This window comes from Macaca thibetana, chromosome 9 (genome assembly GCF_024542745.1).
Source record: "Macaca thibetana thibetana isolate TM-01 chromosome 9, ASM2454274v1, whole genome shotgun sequence".
NCBI lineage: Eukaryota > Metazoa > Chordata > Mammalia > Primates > Cercopithecidae > Macaca > Macaca thibetana.
In genome coordinates, this window is record NC_065586.1 from 128,960,798 (window position 1) to 128,978,264 (window position 17,467).

A 17,467-nucleotide genomic window follows, 5' to 3' on the forward strand; every position below is an offset into this window, starting at 1 on the left:
ATGAGCGTGGTGGGGAGCCGGCGGCAACGTCATCCCTGGTACCTGGCCTCGGAGAGGCTGAGCAGGGGGAAGAGCGGCTGCAGAAGCTCCTCCAGGGGCCCCAGGATGCTGCTGAGCCTCTGCACAGGCCACTCCTTCTCTTCCACCTGGAGGCCTTCTGGCTCCTACTCAACCCAAACAAGAGGCCCCCATAGCAAAGAGGGTGCATGGCCCAGACCCCACGAGGGCCAGGCCCCTGCGGAAAGGCCGAGCTCCTGCCCCTTCTGCGAACAGCGTGGTGGACAAGGGCGCCCGGCTCAGTGATGAGGGCCCCACAGCACCTGGCCCGTCCTCTGGAGGGTCACCCTGAGACCCCAGCCCCCACCCATCTCCTCTGCCCGCACCACAGAGGGTCCCTCCTCTTTGTCTGCACTTCAGGGATCAGGCAGGGCCAAGGAGTCCAAGGAGTGAGTTCTCCCCCGACATGGAACTTGGCCTGGGAGTTGGGCAGTGCCTGGGTGTCGGGATGGCCCAAGCCCTTTAGCAGCCTGGCCTAGTGCCCCGCCCCTCCCCCGACCTCGCTGGGGTCCTGGCTCTCAGGGATGGGGGCAGAGGGTCCTGGCAGGGTGGCTTGGAGTCTGGAGGGCCTCACCGAGCCTGCGTTCAGGGCCATGTCCTCGCTGTACACCTGGGCCTGGGTCTGCTTCCGGAACTGCTGGGCACAGGCCAGCAGGTGGGAGAAGGCGGTGGGACTCATGGCCAGACGCATCACCTTGCAGAAGCCTGCGGGAACGTGGACACACCCTCTGTTGCTGCCCAGGCCTGCGGACGGCAGCTGGACCGTGCGTGGTGGGCAATGGGAAAAGGGCTGCTGTCTCGCAAGAAAGGCTGCATGGGTGGAAGTCCCTCCCGCCGTGTGGGGTCCCCTGTCCGCACGCTGTGGAGCGGCTGCCGCATCATTGTGCAGCCAGCGGATGGGCCTCCTGGGCCCCGGGGAAGCACACGCCCCATCTACATCTGTTTCCAGAATGTCACAGGCTCTACAGACCCCTCCATCCCTGTGGGTGGAGGGCGGGGAGAGGCCACGCTTCCGGGACCCCAGGGGCTCCCTGCTGGGCCTTCAGTTTCTGAAAGGGAAGGGCCCTTGTGCAGGGAGCTCTGCGGCACAGTGAGCATCAGCGCTCCTCCCGCCCCTGGTCCCGCCCCTGCTCCTGCCCCTGGTCCCGCCCCTGCTCCCATCCCGCCCCCACGCTCCCCTCCCCCCTCCGCTCCCCTCTCCCCTCCGCTCCCCTCCCTCCTCTGCTTCCCTCCCCCCTCCGCTTCCCTCCTGCCCACCTCCCCTCCCTCACCGTTCCCCTCCCCCATGCTCCCCTCCTGCCCCACTCCCCTCCCCCCTCTCCCATCCCTGCTCCGCGCCACCTCTCACCCCTGCTCCCACCCCTGCTCCCCTCCCTCCCTCCCCCTCCCCCCTGCTCCCCTCCCCCCTCTTTTGCTCCCCCCTCCTGCCCCCGTTCCCCTCCCCACTCTCGCCCCTGCTCCCCGCACCCTCCCACTCCTCCTCCCCCCTCCCCGCCAAGCAGCCCTGCTCACCTCCCACCGGCTGCACCTTTCCTTTGGCTGCAGTAATGAACTTGGGTTTCTCATAGGCAGCACCGTATAGACAGGACCTGCTGGCAGGATGCGGGCCAGGGTCGCAGGCAAGCCACGATGGAGACACACCTCACAGCCCAGCTCCAGTGACCTCAGAGGAGCCCAGTGAGGCCCACTCTGCAGACCACGCACCCCCAGCAGGGCCCTCCCCGTCTGTGCCTCCAGGGGCACAGCTGGGTGTGCATGGCCAGTCAGGACCTGGACTGAGAACAGGCTGGGTCATGCACCGGGCAACTGGCCACAGCCAGTGACTTCTGTGGTCACTGCCAGAGGCACCACCGGCTGGCTGCAGGCCAGTGGGAGCAGGAGAGGGCAGCCATCCTCTCCACTCCGCTGTCACAGTGACCTTCAAGTCAGGACGCCCAGACCAGACACAAAGGCCCTGTACGGGAGACAGGTCGCAGGAGGGGGTGTGCCGCGCCCCTGGACCGCCCCCGCCCTGTGTCATTGGTAGCTGGTGTCTGTCCGGCACCTTCTCAGGACCGGCTGGAGTCCCAGGCCTCCCTGGGGTGGGGCTGAGGTGTGGGCAGCCCACGGCTGGGTCTCTGCCTCCCTGAGGCCTCTCAGTGGGCTGGGGACGACCTCAACAGGAACGAGCGTCTTTACCTGTCCCGTGAGAGGTGCAGAAAGAGGACCCGAAAGGTAGGAGGCATCTCATTCAAGAGGTTAAAGTGCTGTTCAGTGACGCAGAGATTTTGCCAAGCCTGAGTGGTGAAAAACGGCTATCAGGGGACGCATTTAGGACGAAGGGACGTCGCTGTGCTGTTCCCTCGTTTCCAGGAGACCTCGCGGCAGAGCCAGAGCAGGGCTTTGTGCCTTTCCTGCCCCGGGCTGGGGCCTTCGGGGTTCGGGGGGCCCTGCTGGGAGTGACTCGGGGATGGCACCAGGGGGCAGCAGAGGCACGCACAAGTCACTGGCGGCCCCAAAATGTCATTTCTCTCCGGTTGTTAATGTTTAGAAACCTGATTTGCATGACGCGAAGTGCATGTTTGCCAAACCCAAAATAACAAATGGAAAATTCTCCAGCGCCTCCTCCTTGAGTGGTGCCTTTCCCTCCATCTTTCCTCCTGTGTCCTCCGCACCACACATGGAGACATACATGTACAGACACATGGATGCATGCAGACACACGTGTGCAGACGCACACTCACACAGACAGGCATGGACACACACACACACCCGTGCACAGACACACACACACAGACATGCACAGACACACACAGACGCAAGTGTACACGGACCTAGACACACAGACATGCACGGACACAGACACGCACCCATGCACAGAAGCACACACACAGACATGCATGGACACAGACACGCACATGTACACAGACGCACACACTCACGCATACAGGCACGGACACACACGGACACACACGCGTACACAGCGCAGACTCGGAGCCGTGCCCCCACACTCCCCCGGGGAAGGCCCTCTCTTCCTGGCCCAGGGATGCCAGTCAGCTGTGGTCAGGCGGTGCAGGCGGCGTCTCTAGCCCATCCCCTCCTGTGGACTATGAGTCTGTCTAATACCAGACCGGGCACGCGGTTCAGGCTCCTCACCACCAGCAGCGGGCGGCCACCACAGCCCCTGAGGGCCAGCCAGAGGGCTCCTGGAGGCCTGGGCCTCTCCGCAAGGGCAGCCCTCCCTCTGTCGAGCTGTGAGGCTTGTGGTTCTGAGTCATAGCTTCAAGTTTGCACAAACAAAAGCAGTGTTTACAAAACTTATTATCAAAGTAGAATATACAGAAAGTGGTGTAAAAGCCCACGCGTGAAAAGCTTGATGGACTTTTGCAGTGGGCACACCGTGTGGCCAGGCAAAGAGACAGGACATTGCTTGCCAGTGGCCCTCCTCCCCACAAGGGGACCACAGCAGATTCTAGCAGCTCAGGCGGGCTTTTCTGCCGGGCCTCTGGCTTACGCTGTGGGCTTCACCCAGGTGGAGCGTGGGGCTGACCCTCCTCGCCGCAGACACCGCAGCTGGGAACGCCACAGCTTCTTCATCCCTTCTGTGGCCGAGGGCATCTGGGTGGCTTCCTGTCGTTGGGGGTCATGAGCGATGCTGCTCTCTGGGGACCCCAGCAAAGCATTTCTACCGGGCGCGGAGTCAGGTGTGGACGTGCAGCGTCAGCTACAGCGATTCCGCCAGAACTCTGCCCAGGGGCTGCTGCGCCCAGGGGTGGGCATGAGGCCCAGGGAGCCTCAGCTGCCCCCTTCCCCGTCTCATCTCCACGGCCATGTCCTCCTTTTCCACGGGAGCCCATCTGGTTGGTGTCTGGTTATCTGCGTCCGGCTTCAATTTTGCATTTCCCTGACTAATGAACTTGAGCACCATTAAAATCGTTTATTGGCCACACAAATCCTACTTTTGTGAGATTCCAACCTCATGCCATCTTCTATCAATGTCTCTTTTTCTTATTTAAAAGGGACCCACACCCTCCCCGACGCGGGACGCACGTGTGTCGGGCAACCTAGTGTCAAGGTCTTCTCATTCTCTGTGGCTGCCCCTCGACTCTCGGCAGGGCATTTTTGATGAACAGAACTTCTGAATTTTAGCCCGCGGTCTGATTTGTCATTTTCCCCTGTACAGCTCCTACCCTGTGTCTCCCGTAGCCACAGGCGAGTGGCGCAGCCCCAGGTCCCCACAAGGGACACAGCCCTGGGCCACCTGCCAGGCCATCTCTGTGGAAAACTATGTTGCTAATAGCTCAGGGGAACCAGGCTAAGACCTCACCGGGGGAGAAAGAGGCTCCGTGAACCCTCGGCCACAGAGAACTGGTGGCTTCACAGCGTGGAGCCTCTTGGCCCGCACTCAGGAAGAGCACCCGAGTTCTTCAGTCTCTTGGTTCTGTATTTTCTTTTCAGTCTTTCTGCATTTTCTTTCTTTTTCTAGTCATTTTGTACTATATTCAATACAAGCGCCGATCGGGCGCACATTTCCACTCTTGCGGAAAACTTTTCAACGTTGTACCATAAATACGATGCATACTAGGGCTGTAGAGAGATTCTTCATTGGATTAGGGACATTTGCTTCTATCTCAATTTTAAAAATCATGAGTGGATGTTGGATTATGAAAGATACCTTTTTTGCACCTGTCAAGGCGATCTTACGATATGTCTCCTTTTCATTCTGTTAACGTGCCCAATGATACTGAACCCCATGGGACACAACCACTTGGCACCAACGTGCACCCTTTGTAACTGCTGGATTTTATTTGCTGTATTCTGTTAGGATTTTTGTGTAATAGTGATGAGTTTTTTATTTGCTGTATTTTGTTAGGATTTTTGTGTAATAGTGATGAGAGAGCTTTTCCTCTCTTGTAGTGTCCCTGCTAAGTTTCCAGTGTCAATGTTCATCTAGCCTCTTAGTAAAAGAGGAAGTTTTTTGCTTTATTTCTATGAGTTTTCAAAGTGGTTATTTCTTCTTTCAGTTTTTGGAAGAATTTACTGGTGAAGCCAGTGGGGTCTGGGTTTTCTTTGTAGCAACATTTTAAATAAAAGATTCGATTTATTTGACAGACATCGAATCATTTGGATTTTCTACGCTTCTGTCGGCTTTGCTGAGCTGTGCTTTTTGGAGGACTTGGTCCGTTTGGGTCCATTGTCGCCTGTATTGGAGTAAGGCTGTAAAGAACTTTCTGTGTGAACTCTCAACATCTGCATCATCTCAGTGATGGGTCTTTTTCTTGCTCACATTGGAAACTCGCCTTTTCCCTTTTTTTCTTGAGCGGGGATTTCTCCATTTCATTGTCTTCTCTTTGGAACCAACTTGTGCCTTGGATTTCCTTTGCTGGTTTTGACTTCGCTGTTTCTTGTGCTGTATTGATTTGTCCTCTCTCATTTTTCTTAGATGTAATTTATTGTTGTTGTCCAGCTTCTCGAAATCAAAGCTTAAATCAAGGTTTTTTCTGGCTTTCTTCTTGTATTCAAGGCTGTATTTTTCCTGTAACCTGTTTGAGCTAAGTCGCATAAATTTTTATTTGTAATATTTCCATTCACTAAGTCAGTTTAAATCTAAGTCAGTTTAAAGTGTTTTCTGAATTCCACTGTGACTTCTTCCTTGACTAATTTGATCATCATAAGTAACTGTTTAATTTCAAGGCGCCCGTGTTTCTCACAGGTCCATTTTTGTTACTGATTTCCCACTTTACGTCACCGAGGTTGGAAAACACGCTCTGAGTGACCTCGGTACTGGGGGTCTCTGCTGTGGCTGTGTGTGGCCCAGCAACGGTCGCTTTCAGCCACGTCTGGTGAGGGCCTTCTCGCAGGTGGGGATGCCACAGAGTCCAGGGCGGTGTAGGGCATCCCATGGCGAGGGGCTGAGTGTGCCAGCTCAGGTCTCTCCTCCTCTTCTTATAAAGCCACCAGTCCCGCTCCCAGGATAACCCCTGAATCTAAAACCATTAATTAGATCGACCCATTCATGAGTTTTGGAGGGAACATTCAAACCATAGCATTCTGCCCCCAAGACTCATGTCCTTATCATGTACAAATACATTCCTACAAACCCCATGCTCCCAAAGTCTTAACTTGTTCCAGCAGCAACTCAAAAGTCAGAGTCTTATCTATGAGCCTGTGAAATCAAAACAAGTTCTCTACTTCCGACATACAGCAGTGGAACCGGTTGAGACGTTCCCACTGGAAAACAGGGGAACAGGCAAAAAGAGAGGAGTGGAGGCTCCAAGCAAGCCCCCACCCCACAGGGCTGACGTGACCCTAAATTCAGTGAATGGGCTCTTCCGACAGCACCTGCTACCTCTGGACACACGGGCTGGGGGTTGGGCCTCCCCGACAGCTTTGCTGGGTGCAGCCCACACGGCTGCTCTTCCAGGTTGGAGTCTGGTGCCTGAAGCTTCCCGAGCTGCCAGTGACTCCACAGCTCTGGGGTCCTGGTGGGGGTCCTGTTCCCGTGGCTGCACTAGGCTTTGTTCTGCTGGGCCCTCTGTGGTGGCTCCATCCCTGGGATGAGTCTCTGCCCGGGCCCCCAGACTTTCAATGGCATCCTTTGAAATCTGGATGGAGGCTGCCAAGTCTCCATCTTGCTCTCTGCAAGCTTGCAGAATCAGTGCCACGTGGCCATGGCCAATGCTATGTCCACATCTTGAGCTGTGGGTCTACCTGCACTGGAGCTGCCTGAGCCACCGCTGGGGCTGCCATGGACAGCTGCACTGGAGTTTAGGGAGCATGGTCCTCAGCAGGCCCGGGGCAGGGAGCCTGTGGAGGGCACCTCTAGCCCATCTGCCAGAACAGTTCTGCCCTCCATGGCCTCCAGGCTGGCAACGGGAGGGCAGCCTTGAAGATCTCTGAAATGCCTTCTGGGTGTTTCTTCCACTGCCTTGAAGAACAGCACCCAGCCCCTTCTCTCTGTATGGACTTTTGGTGAATGGTCAGAGCCTTGGCTCCTCTCCTGGGCACACCTTTCACTCTTTACGTGGCCAGGCTAAGAGCTTCCAGATCCTTCCACTCGCTTTTCTTTTGATGATAAATTCCACCTCCAAGTTTTTTTTTCCCTTTTGCAGCTCAGTGTAGTGGCTGGAAGTAGCCACGCAGCAGCCTAATTCTTTGCTGCTTGGATATTTATTCTACCAGATACCCTTGTTCACCACTCTCAAGTTCAGCCTTTGACAAAGCTGTTCCACATGGACAGTTCAGCCAAGGTCTTTGCTAATTTATGACAAGGCTGGCCTTTATTCTAGGTTTTAATACCTTGCTCCGCAGTTCCATCTGAAATCTCATCAGAATGGCCTTTCCGGTCCATATTTCCATCAGCTTCCTGGTCATGACCACTTAACGGATCTCTAAAGAGTTCCAAACTTTCCCTTGTCATTTTGTCTTCCAGGCAGACCCTCACCAGAATCACCCTCAATGATCCATTTACAGACATACCGGGTTTTTAAAAGCCTTCTCCTCCAAATGCTTTCAGCCTCTGCTTATTACTCAGTTCCAAAGCTGCTTCCATATGTTCAAGTATTCATTATTGTCAACCACCCCACTCCTGGTACCAATTTTCTTAGTCTATTTCCATTTGTTTATAACAGAATATCTGAAACTGAATAATTTATGAAGAAAAGGAGACTATTTCTTACAATTCTGGAGGCTGAGAAGTCCAAGGTCAAAGGGCTGCATCTGATGAGGACCTTCTTGCAGGTGGGGTCTCTGTAGAGTCCCGAGGTGGCCCAGGATGCCACACGGTGAGGGGGCTGTGTTAGCCCAGGTCTTTTCCTCTTCTCATAAAGACATCAGCCCACTCCCGTGATAACCATAATCCATTAATTATTAGTCAGCAAACGGGCTGATCCATTCATGAACCCTCATGACCCAGTTACCTCGTACAAGCCCCACCTCTCAATACTGCCACCTTGGGCATTGTTTCAACACGAGGTTCAAGGGGGACAAACGTTCAAATCATAGCATCCTTGCTTTGTCTTTTCCAATTTTCCCCTCAGACGGGGTCTTTTCTTCAGTCTGTTTCTCAGTCACAGATTCAACCTTGGGCTGCATTCACTTTTCCCTGAAACCCCCAAATTGAGCCCTTCATTTAGGAGAGCACATATGGGATGCTGCAGGGGACACTATGTCCTGGAGGCTGCATCCTCTCCAGGCACCACAAGACCACAGCTGATTTCACTGCCTTCCAGAAGCTTCCAGGGAACAACCCTAAGGCCCAGGACCTGGTGGGCGTTCCCACAGTGCCCTGGGGCTGCTCCTGGTGGGTGTTCCCAGGGTGCCGTGGGGCTCTGCTCTCAGTGGGTGTTCCCAGGGCACTGTAAGGCTCTGGTCTCGGTGGGCGTTCCTAGGGTGCCGTGGGGCTCTGGTCTCGGTGGACGTTCCCAAGGCGCTGTAAGGCTCTGGTCTCGGTGGGCATTCCCAGGGCGCCGTGGGGCTCTGGTCTCGGTGGGTGTTCCCAGGGTGCTGTAAGGCTCTGGTCTCAGTGGGCGGTCCCAGGGCGCCGCAGGGCTCTGGTCTCGGTGGGTGGTCCCAGGGCGCTGTGGGGCTCTGGTCTCGGTGGGCGTTCCCAAGGCACTGTAAGGCTCTGGTCTTGGTGGGCGTTCGTAGGGTGCCGTGGGGCTCTGGATTGGGTGTTCCCAGGGCACCGTGGGGCTCTGGTCTCGGTGGGTGGTCCCAGGGCGCTGTGGAGCTGCTCCCAGCTGCAGCACAGTGACCTCTCCCCTCCTGGCTCCAGGCTTGCTCCTTCTCCTCCTCGCAGAGCCTCTGTTGACACCAGTCCCAGCCGATCTCCGAATTGCCCAGTGGCCCCGGGATGGAGAGTGAGGGTTGACTCACTGCAGCAGATGCTCTCAGTGCAAAAATTTTAGTTTAGCAAGTTCTCATTGCTTCCATGGCTGATAACTTTACAAATATGAGGCTCCACCATTCACCGGCCTTTCCCGAGGATGCTCCAGTGGGCCTGCTGTGGCCTGTGACATTCCCCAGCCAGACTACAATGAGTCTGTGCCTGGCTGAGAGTCAGTGCAGCTTTTCCATGAGAATTCCTGCAACAGCAGGGCCTGAGGAGTGGTGACCCCCATCATGGTGACTGATGGCTCCCACGTGCCAAGCCCCAGGCCAGCTCCTGGCCCTGCACACAGTCCTGCATACACACTGGTGTCCTTGGTCCCCAAAGCTCCTATGGGGTGAGCTCTGCCTGGTCTGCAGCCATGGGGGAGGAAAAGCCATGACTCCCATGCCCAGCTTACCCACAGCAGGTGCTCTGGTGCCAGCCTGGCAGCTCACTCCTCACCTGTCCAGTAAGTGCTGCCTGGGGCAGCCCATTTTTTTTTAGATGGGGTCTCACTATGTTGGTCAGACTGGGCGTCAGTGGCTATTCACAGGCACTATCATGGCTCACTGCAGCCTCGAACTCCTGGGCTCAAGTGATTCTCCCGCCTCAGCCTCCTGAGTAGCTGGGACTATAGGTGCATGCCCCCATGCCCAGTTTAGACCACAGGCACGCACCTCTGCACCCAGCTTAGACCACAAGTGCCACCCACATGCCCAGCTTGGACCACAGGCACCCCCAACGCCTGGCTTAGCCCATTTTCCTTCCTGCTTGCCATGCACACCCTCCTGGACCCAGCTCAGCTCCGGCAGGGCCATGTGCATCAGCGTCTTCCTCCAGACACAGGGCCAGCCTGTGCCACCTTCTCCTGTCCTCGGGCCTGGGCTGGGCCTGCAGGCCTCTTACCTCTGCCCTCCATCCTCTCAGCTTCAGAAAGACGGCAGCTTTCCAGGTTTCAACCTGTGGGTTGAGTCACTGGTTCTCACCCGGGGCTGTGTTGTTCCCACTGGCGATGTCTGCAGACATCTCTGGATGCCACAATGGCAGGGGTGCTCCTGCCACCCAGTGGCGGATGCTGCCCCCATCCCACCCTCACCAGCAAAGCACTGTCTGCCAAACAGCCCTGGACAAGTGGATATTTGGTCAGGTCCACCCCAGCGAGAGGACCAGGGAGGCAGCCACGCAGCCAAAGGAGGGAGGGGCCCCATCAGGCCACACTTGTCTGTTTCCCACAATTCAAGAAATGTCGTCGCCTTTTTTCTTTAAATACTGCCATTCGCACCTGCTAATCCAAAGAAAAGGTGCCATTAGCTATCGTGCTCTACAAAAATGTTTCTCAAGATTAAACCCTCAGACCTGACCAAGGTGTAAAATATTTCCTTAAACAGAGGCAGGGAATATGCAGCTCTGATCCACATGAGGCCCACGGGGCACTGCTGGCCCGTCTGCTGGTCAGCTCTTGGCTGCAGGCCTGGCTGTGTGTTTGTAGTTGTGACCTCGCCAACCTCACCGCACCCACCAGGTGGGCCGTTACTACCCCCACAAGGGCCAGGGGGACACTGAGGCTTGGAGAGGCCGGGCGACCCAGGCGCACATGGCTGGGGGCACGGGGAGGGATGGCTCATGAGCTGGGGGGTGAGCAAGGCTGCCCTCGCTCAGGCGTGGGACTGTGCGGCTGTGGTGTCTGTCCACAGAGCTCCAGAGCCAGGGGCAGGTTCAGCAGCATCCCTGCCCGCTTACCTTGGACACGGCAGCCAGCCTCTGCTCCACACTGGCACCCAGGCTGGTGGTGGTCCTGTCTTGGCACCGGAGCCGGTGCTGTAGCTGCAGCAGGGCCGCCAGCTGTGAGCTGCTGGTGTTGGCCGTGGCTGCAAGCAGGACATCCCTCATTGTCTCCGAGGCCGAGCAGCTCTGAAAGGGAGCAGGGGAGGTATGACAGGGGCCCAAGGCCTGGGCGGGGAGGCCTTGCACCCTGCGAAGGGCGTGCAGTGGCTGCAGCCTGGGAGCAGGAATGGGCTCTTCTGGGATGCTGGCTCCTCCTGGCACCTGGAGAGTTGCGTGAGGCCACGCTTGTTCCCTCTGTGGGACCTCTGTGAGGTCCGCACGGACAGGGCCCTGCTGGCCTGTGACTGCCGGGTCTCCAGGTCTGCCTGATGCAGGGGTTCGGGGATAAGCACACGAATGCATGTTCTCTCTGAGCCACAAGTTTACGTGGTCGGCAGGCTCCCACTGTTTGAGGACCCCGGCCTGTGGCCTGTTTCTCTAACGGCGTCCCCCCAAGGCGAGGGCCCCAGCTAAAGCCCAGGGTCCTCCCTCCTCTGTGAAGGCCTGGCTGGAGGTGCGTGGGGCAAAGACACACCTGAGACAGAGCCAGGAACTGGCAGGTAGTTGCGGGGTCCAGGGTGCCGACGCATTCCACCATCTCCAGGCTAGCGGCTGCTGCGACATCCAGGAGGCCACTGCCAAGGGCCACCTGTAGGCACTGCAGAAGCACCTCTGATGCCTGAGCCAGGTACTGCTGGGCCAGAACCATCCTCCCCTGTGGGGCACAAGGCTCGGGCTCAGGCCGGGCTCCGGGCAGAGGCCACACGAGGCTTGGGAGGGGCAGCCGCACCTTCAGGTCCTCGCCTCTCCTGCCGTGCTCCTCTGGGGCCGCCCTGGAGGCCAGGGGGTCCCTGCTGGACTTTGTGGCACCCTCTTCCTCGACCTCCAGCTCCAGAGACTTGAAGCCGCTCAGCTTGGCGCCCACCTGTGAGACACACAGCAGGTTGGCTGGCACTTCTGCGTTCCTGCTTGGCCAGCGTGGGGAGGGCCCACCCAGGGAGGTTGGGATGGTCGGGCTCCTCAGCAGGGTCCCTGGGTGGTGGGCACTGCAGGCTGCAGCGTGGCCTCTCACTGTCCCAAACCCTCCACCCCTGAGTTGATGCAGGGTGGCCCTGTACTGCGAGCCTGGGCAAGGGGACGTTGCAGGCAGGGTGAGAACGCAGCCCCCCCAAGGAAGCCGGCCTGAGTCACATGGGCCTGGAATCCAACACATTCCCAGGGGACTCCCGTTACTGTCCTTTGGAAACACCTTTCCCGGAACCAGCCGGCACCGAGGCCGAGGCATCCACCGGCCCTCAGGGGCCCCCGGTCTGGCCAGGACACAAGCCCCAACCTGGGGATAGGAAGCCCAGGCAGCCGCTGAAGAACTGGGTTGAGAGGGAGCCCCCTGGGTTTTCAGGTCACGAGGTATTGCAGTGCCAAATCTGTGTATGCACCCATTGATTAGGCGTCAAAACAAAGAAAACATTGATAGAAATGGGGTGATGGAGAAGCCCCCGGTTCTAGTAGCTGCCCGAACGCAGGTGAAAACCAGCAAGCACGCCGGAGGCAGTGCAGCCGTGACCACCTGACCCGCACACGGCCTGGCCCCTTTCACATCGGAACACGCCGTTCAGGCATGTGCAGGACGTTCACCAAAACCGACCAGGCTGGGCCATGTGCAGCCACTGCAGAGTCCCCAGGACCAAGACCACTCAGGGTGTGTTTTCAACCACAACAACATTCAACTGGAAGTCAGTCATGAAAACAGACCTGTGAGAAACACAGTCACCTTGAAATTAAACAAGATACAATCATCAAGTCAGTCAAAGAAGATATTGCAATGGAATTTATAAAATGGACTTAGAGAATGAAACTACTGAGGGAGGAGAAAAGGAAAAGTCAGTGAGGCTGACAGCCAAGGCTGGTCCTTCGAGAAACAGCCTGAAATGTCACCGCCACAGGCACAGAGGGCCGCTGGGCAAAACCAAACTGCAGCGCACCGGTGAGCAGGAGGGGCCCAGCAGAGAAGCCTCCGTTCTCCAGGTCGTCAGCTGGCTCCGGGAAATGTTTCCTCCCCTTTCCAGACATGAACACGGTGGGCTCCGAGGGAGCCTGCGTGAGTTGTGGGAGGGGTGGGGGCTTATCCAACGCACCCACAGCTGCACGAACAAGAGAGGCTGTGCTTTGTGCTCCCTGAAGACACGCCCGCAGCGGCACAGATAAGGAAGCCACAAGAACAGCAAAAGAGAGGAGCACACTTTCTTATCAGAGCGTTCGGATTCAACTGTGAAAACGGCCACCCACTGGCCGCTGCAGAGCTTTCTTCTTTCACTTACTAAACTTTTGCTGCAACCTCCCCGTGTCCACGCCCCTTAATTTTCTGGGTTCTGAGACAATGAACAACGAGCTCGGATAACACCTTAGACAATGTGACCAGCAACCCTAGACTGTGTCAATCCTACGTATCAAAATCTGGGAGACTAAAATGGGGGTTAGAGGAAAAATACAGCCTTGAATACAAGAAAAAAGCCAGAAAAACCTTGGTTTAAGCTTTGATTTCAAGAAGCTGGACAACAACATAAATCACATCTAAGGACAGCAAAAGGCAGGTATGTCCGGGCCTGGCCTGCATGGGGTGGGGGCCGCGAAAGACCCCTGTGTGCTCCACACGGGACTTGACGTCTGCTCTGCCCGGGCCCCTCCTCGCTGGGGAACCATCAGCAGCATTCACAGATGAGGACGCCAGTGCCCAGGCGGCCATGCCAACCCTCGCTTTGGTCCATGCCCAGCTGCTACCCGAGCCATCAGCAGCGTTCACGGATGAGGACGCCAGCACCCAGGCGGCCATGCCAACCCTCGCTTCTGGTCCACGCCCAGCTGCTACCCGAGCACATCAATGGAGGCTGGTTGCACCGAGAGCCACAACTCCATCCATTCATTGAGGTACGTCAAGTCCTGTGCTCAGTCCTGAAGACGCAGGACAGACAGCATCTCAGGGCTGACCCAGGGCTGCACGGCACCTGGTGGGGGAATGGCCCTGGGCGTGCAGCCAGGCACACACAGCGTGGTTGCTCTGGTCCCTGAAGGCGTCTCCCTGAGGAGCTGGTGTGTGGGGACAAGCCCAGGTTCTCCGCTGCGGCAGGTGCCTTCCAGGGGAGGAACTGGCATCTGCACAAGTGTTTAGGAAGGTGACTTGAGGCTTTCAGGGCTTACTGGGGCCGTCACCAGGGTCGTGAGGCAGTAGGTCACTCCCGCAGCTGACTCGGCCCTGCCGGGCAGCCTTGCAGCCTTCTGGAGAAGGGTGGGCCCTGGGCTGAGGGTGAAGAAGGTCCCAACTGCCCTTCTCAGAGCCACCTGGGCGCTGAGGCAGCAGCCTCCCTGGGCTGTAGGGGGTAGGGGATGGAGGGGAGCCAAGGCTGCCCAGGGCTGGCCCTGCTGTGCTCTGGCATGGGTGCCATGGTGCCCGGTGCTCAGGCCCACCCTAGGCTGCTCCTGCAGCTTCTGAGCTCCCCAGGTCCCTGCTCCAGGCCCGGCCAGAGCCGCTGCTGTGGGAGACACCAGTTGCATTGTTCCGTGCTCGCCAGTGCAGGGCTGGATTGGGGCAGGCTGTGTGCTGGGGTGGGCTGCATGCTGGTGCGGGTCGACCCACATGCCCGCCTGCCCTCCCTGCCTGTCTGCCGTCCCTGCCTACTCCACAGACGCTGTGGTTCCCTCCCAGGTCTGTTCCGGAAGGCCTGTGTTTCACCAGCCCCATTTCTTCCCTCACACCTGCTTCCTACATTTTTCTCTCTTCCTGGGGCCATGCCCTTCTGCACGGAGGATGACACAATTCGTCTGCTATAATCAGGGGAGTCCTAAACCCTTTGCTTGTGTTTTTAGGCAGGGGTGACAGGTGTCAGAGCGACTTGGGATAGAAGCAGGAGCACTTACCGAGGGGCCCTCCTCCCAGTAGCAGGCAGGGCGCACGGGGTCGGCTTGCATGGCCAGCAGGTGGAGGGCCCTCCCAGCCAGGCCCAGGAGCCGGGCGCGGATCTGCACACAGCCCACACTCAGCGGCTGCAGGCTCCCCAGCTGCGCCAGTGCCTCGTGTGCCAGAGTCCGCTTCAGCGTGAACCATTGCTTCGAAAAGACAGACACGTTACAGCTGCCACCCCAAGGGCGGCCGCCCCCTCTGCCCAGGGGACCCAGTGAGCCTGCCCCTGGTGTCCTCTGTGGGTGGGGACACTGGGAGCTCTGAGAAACACCGCCGCCCGCAGGGTGCTGCCCGCGCAGGGAGGGTCTCGGGGCTCTGGTGTGGGGTCACAGACGTCTGCTCATATAACCTTAATTCAGCGCTCACTGACAAATCAATTTTAGGCCCGTCTTTGGTTCATTTATACTTATGTAAATTAATTTGAGTCATATTTCATGACGCCTAAGAAAATGTAAAATGGAAGAATGTACATTTCCCTCAAAACATTCTACATATTCAGCTGTTTTGAGTATGTCGTCAGCTGGACTCCATTCAACCAAAACGGAGTCCACCTCTATTGACTCTTTAATCCACATATGAATTAATTGTTAATATGAATTAATTCGTCAAAGCCAATTCATGAGTCCGGAAGGGCAGCTGCGAGTCACGTAGGAAACGCCGCCGCAGTGGAACCTGCATTTTATGAGCCAATTCAGTCCCCTCAAAGGGCGAGACAACGTCCTTCTTCTGCAAGGCCCGGGAGCTCCCCCTGCTGCAAGAGGTCCCCGCAGGGAGGGCGCTCAGACTCCCCCAGCCGATCCGCACCGCCAGGCGTGCGGTGATGGAGACGCCTCCTGCTGGAACGGGGCCCCTCAGCTGCACTGTGGCCTGGTGCTCCCCTCACAGGGAATCTGCGACCCCAGCAATTACCAGCCCGACGGAAGTGCAGTCACTGGTGTTCTGCAGATAGTCCGCCAGCAGCTTCTCCAGGGAGCCCTGCCTACTCTGCTGCCCGCGGGCCTCCTCCCAGATGAACTGGAGCATGTCCAGAGCCATCTCCACGAGGTTGAGCTTGAGGCGCGCCAGCTTCCTCATCAGCGGCGTGTTGACGTTCTGCAACTGAGGGGCCAGGCGTGCATCTGAAGCACGGAAGCTTCTGGTAAGCCTGACTCTACATCCCACGGCTTGGACGAGGCATAACTGACATAAGAAACTCAAAATAAACCGCACAGCTCTACAGTGAAAAACTGACACACTTGGATCACGAATACACCCGTGAAACCATCACCGCCTTCGAGATCATGCAGTAGCCCTCACCCCCAAATCTCTTCGTGCCCTGTCGTGTCCCTCCCGGTCACCTAGCTGCCTGCTGGCACCCTGCATTCATCTGCATTTTCCAGAACTGTACCTACGCGGAAGCGCACAGCGTGCGGTCTTCTATCTGGCTCGTTTCCCTCAGCGAAGTCACCGTGAGATCCCCCACGCGGCTGCACGCATGCTGCGTCCCTCACAGCTGGTGTCAGTGCACCGTGCGGATGGGCCACAGTCTGCTTATCTATTCAAATATTGTATTTCCAGTTCTGGGGCTACGACGAGTAAAGCTGCTGCGAACACCCATGTGCAAGTGAACACACGGGAGTGGAAAGGCTGGGTCCTGGGTAGGCCCGTGTGTAATTCTTAGGAAACAGCCGAACTGCCCTCTGCAGCAGCTGTGCCACTGGCGCTTAGGGCCCAGGTCTCTCCACACATCTGCTGTGGTTGGTCTTTTACATTGTAGCTGTTTTAATAGGTGGGTGGTGGTTTCTTACGATGGTTACAATTTGCGTGTCCCTAGCTGGCTGATGACACTATCTTTGCATGTGCTTATTTACCATCCACATATTTGCTTTGGGGGAGTGTCTGTTAAAATATTTTGCTCATGTTTTATTGGGTTGTTGTTAACTTTTGAGAGTTCTTTATCCATTCTGGATACAATATCTTTATCAGACAGAGGATTTGTAAATGTTTCCTCCCTGTCCATGGCTTCTTTTCCTTCTCTTCATACTGTCTTTTGAAGAGAGGTCCAAGCTATCACTTTATTACTTTATGGCTCATACTTTAGGTGTCATAAATAAGAAATCTTTGCCAAACCTGAGGTCACACATCTATTTTCCTATGTGTTCTTCTAGAAGCTTCATGGGTTTAGCCCTTATATTTAGGTCTACAATCTATTTGGAGTTAATTTTTACATATGGTGTGAGGCGTTAGGTAAAGTGGGCTGTTTTGGACGTGGATGATCCTTCCTTTGGTGAGCCGCCTTTGTGTCTTTGGTGAAGGTCACCTTCCTGTGCGTGTGGGGTCCCCGCCTGGATTCCGTTTTGTTCCGCATGTCGACTTTTACACGAGAGCCACACTGTCTGGATTCCCGCTCCTCTCTGTACTAGGCCTTAAAATCAGGCGGCGTCAGACCCTCCAATTTCGTTCTTCTTTTTCAAAGCTGTGTTGGCCATGTTAGGTCTTTTGTATTCTCATATGAGTTTTAAAGTCATTTTGTCATTTTCTCCAAAAAAAAGCCTGCAGTGATCTTGGTCAGGGGTATAGACGATTTAGGGCGAATCAAGAACTTAACAATACTAAGTCCTCTGATACGCAAACATGGTATGTTTCTTCACCTACTTAGGTATTCCCAGCTATTTCTCACTTATATTTGTAGTTCTCAGAGTACAGGTCTTTACATTTTTGGGACAAATTTCATTTTTAAATGCCGTCATAAAATTGTTTTAAAATTTTTAATATCTGAGTGTTTCCAGCATGTAGAAATA

General features: G+C 56.3%; 1 protein-coding gene across 1 annotated transcript in view; it reads right to left on the bottom strand.

The window, feature by feature from the left end:
* CFAP46 (cilia and flagella associated protein 46) overlaps window positions 1-17,467 on the bottom strand; it is a 108,670-nt gene that overhangs the window by 709 nt on the left and 90,494 nt on the right. Inside the window, exons 40-48 of the mRNA XM_050803145.1 lie at window positions 15,597-15,785; window positions 14,645-14,833; window positions 11,523-11,657; window positions 11,268-11,447; window positions 10,649-10,819; window positions 2,236-2,333; window positions 1,570-1,646; window positions 632-762; window positions 43-164 (exon numbers count right to left, since the gene is read on the bottom strand). Coding sequence (XP_050659102.1) covers window positions 43-164; window positions 632-762; window positions 1,570-1,646; window positions 2,236-2,333; window positions 10,649-10,819; window positions 11,268-11,447; window positions 11,523-11,657; window positions 14,645-14,833; window positions 15,597-15,785 — 1,292 coding nt within the window. The remainder of the gene's footprint in view (window positions 1-42; window positions 165-631; window positions 763-1,569; window positions 1,647-2,235; window positions 2,334-10,648; window positions 10,820-11,267; window positions 11,448-11,522; window positions 11,658-14,644; window positions 14,834-15,596; window positions 15,786-17,467) is intronic.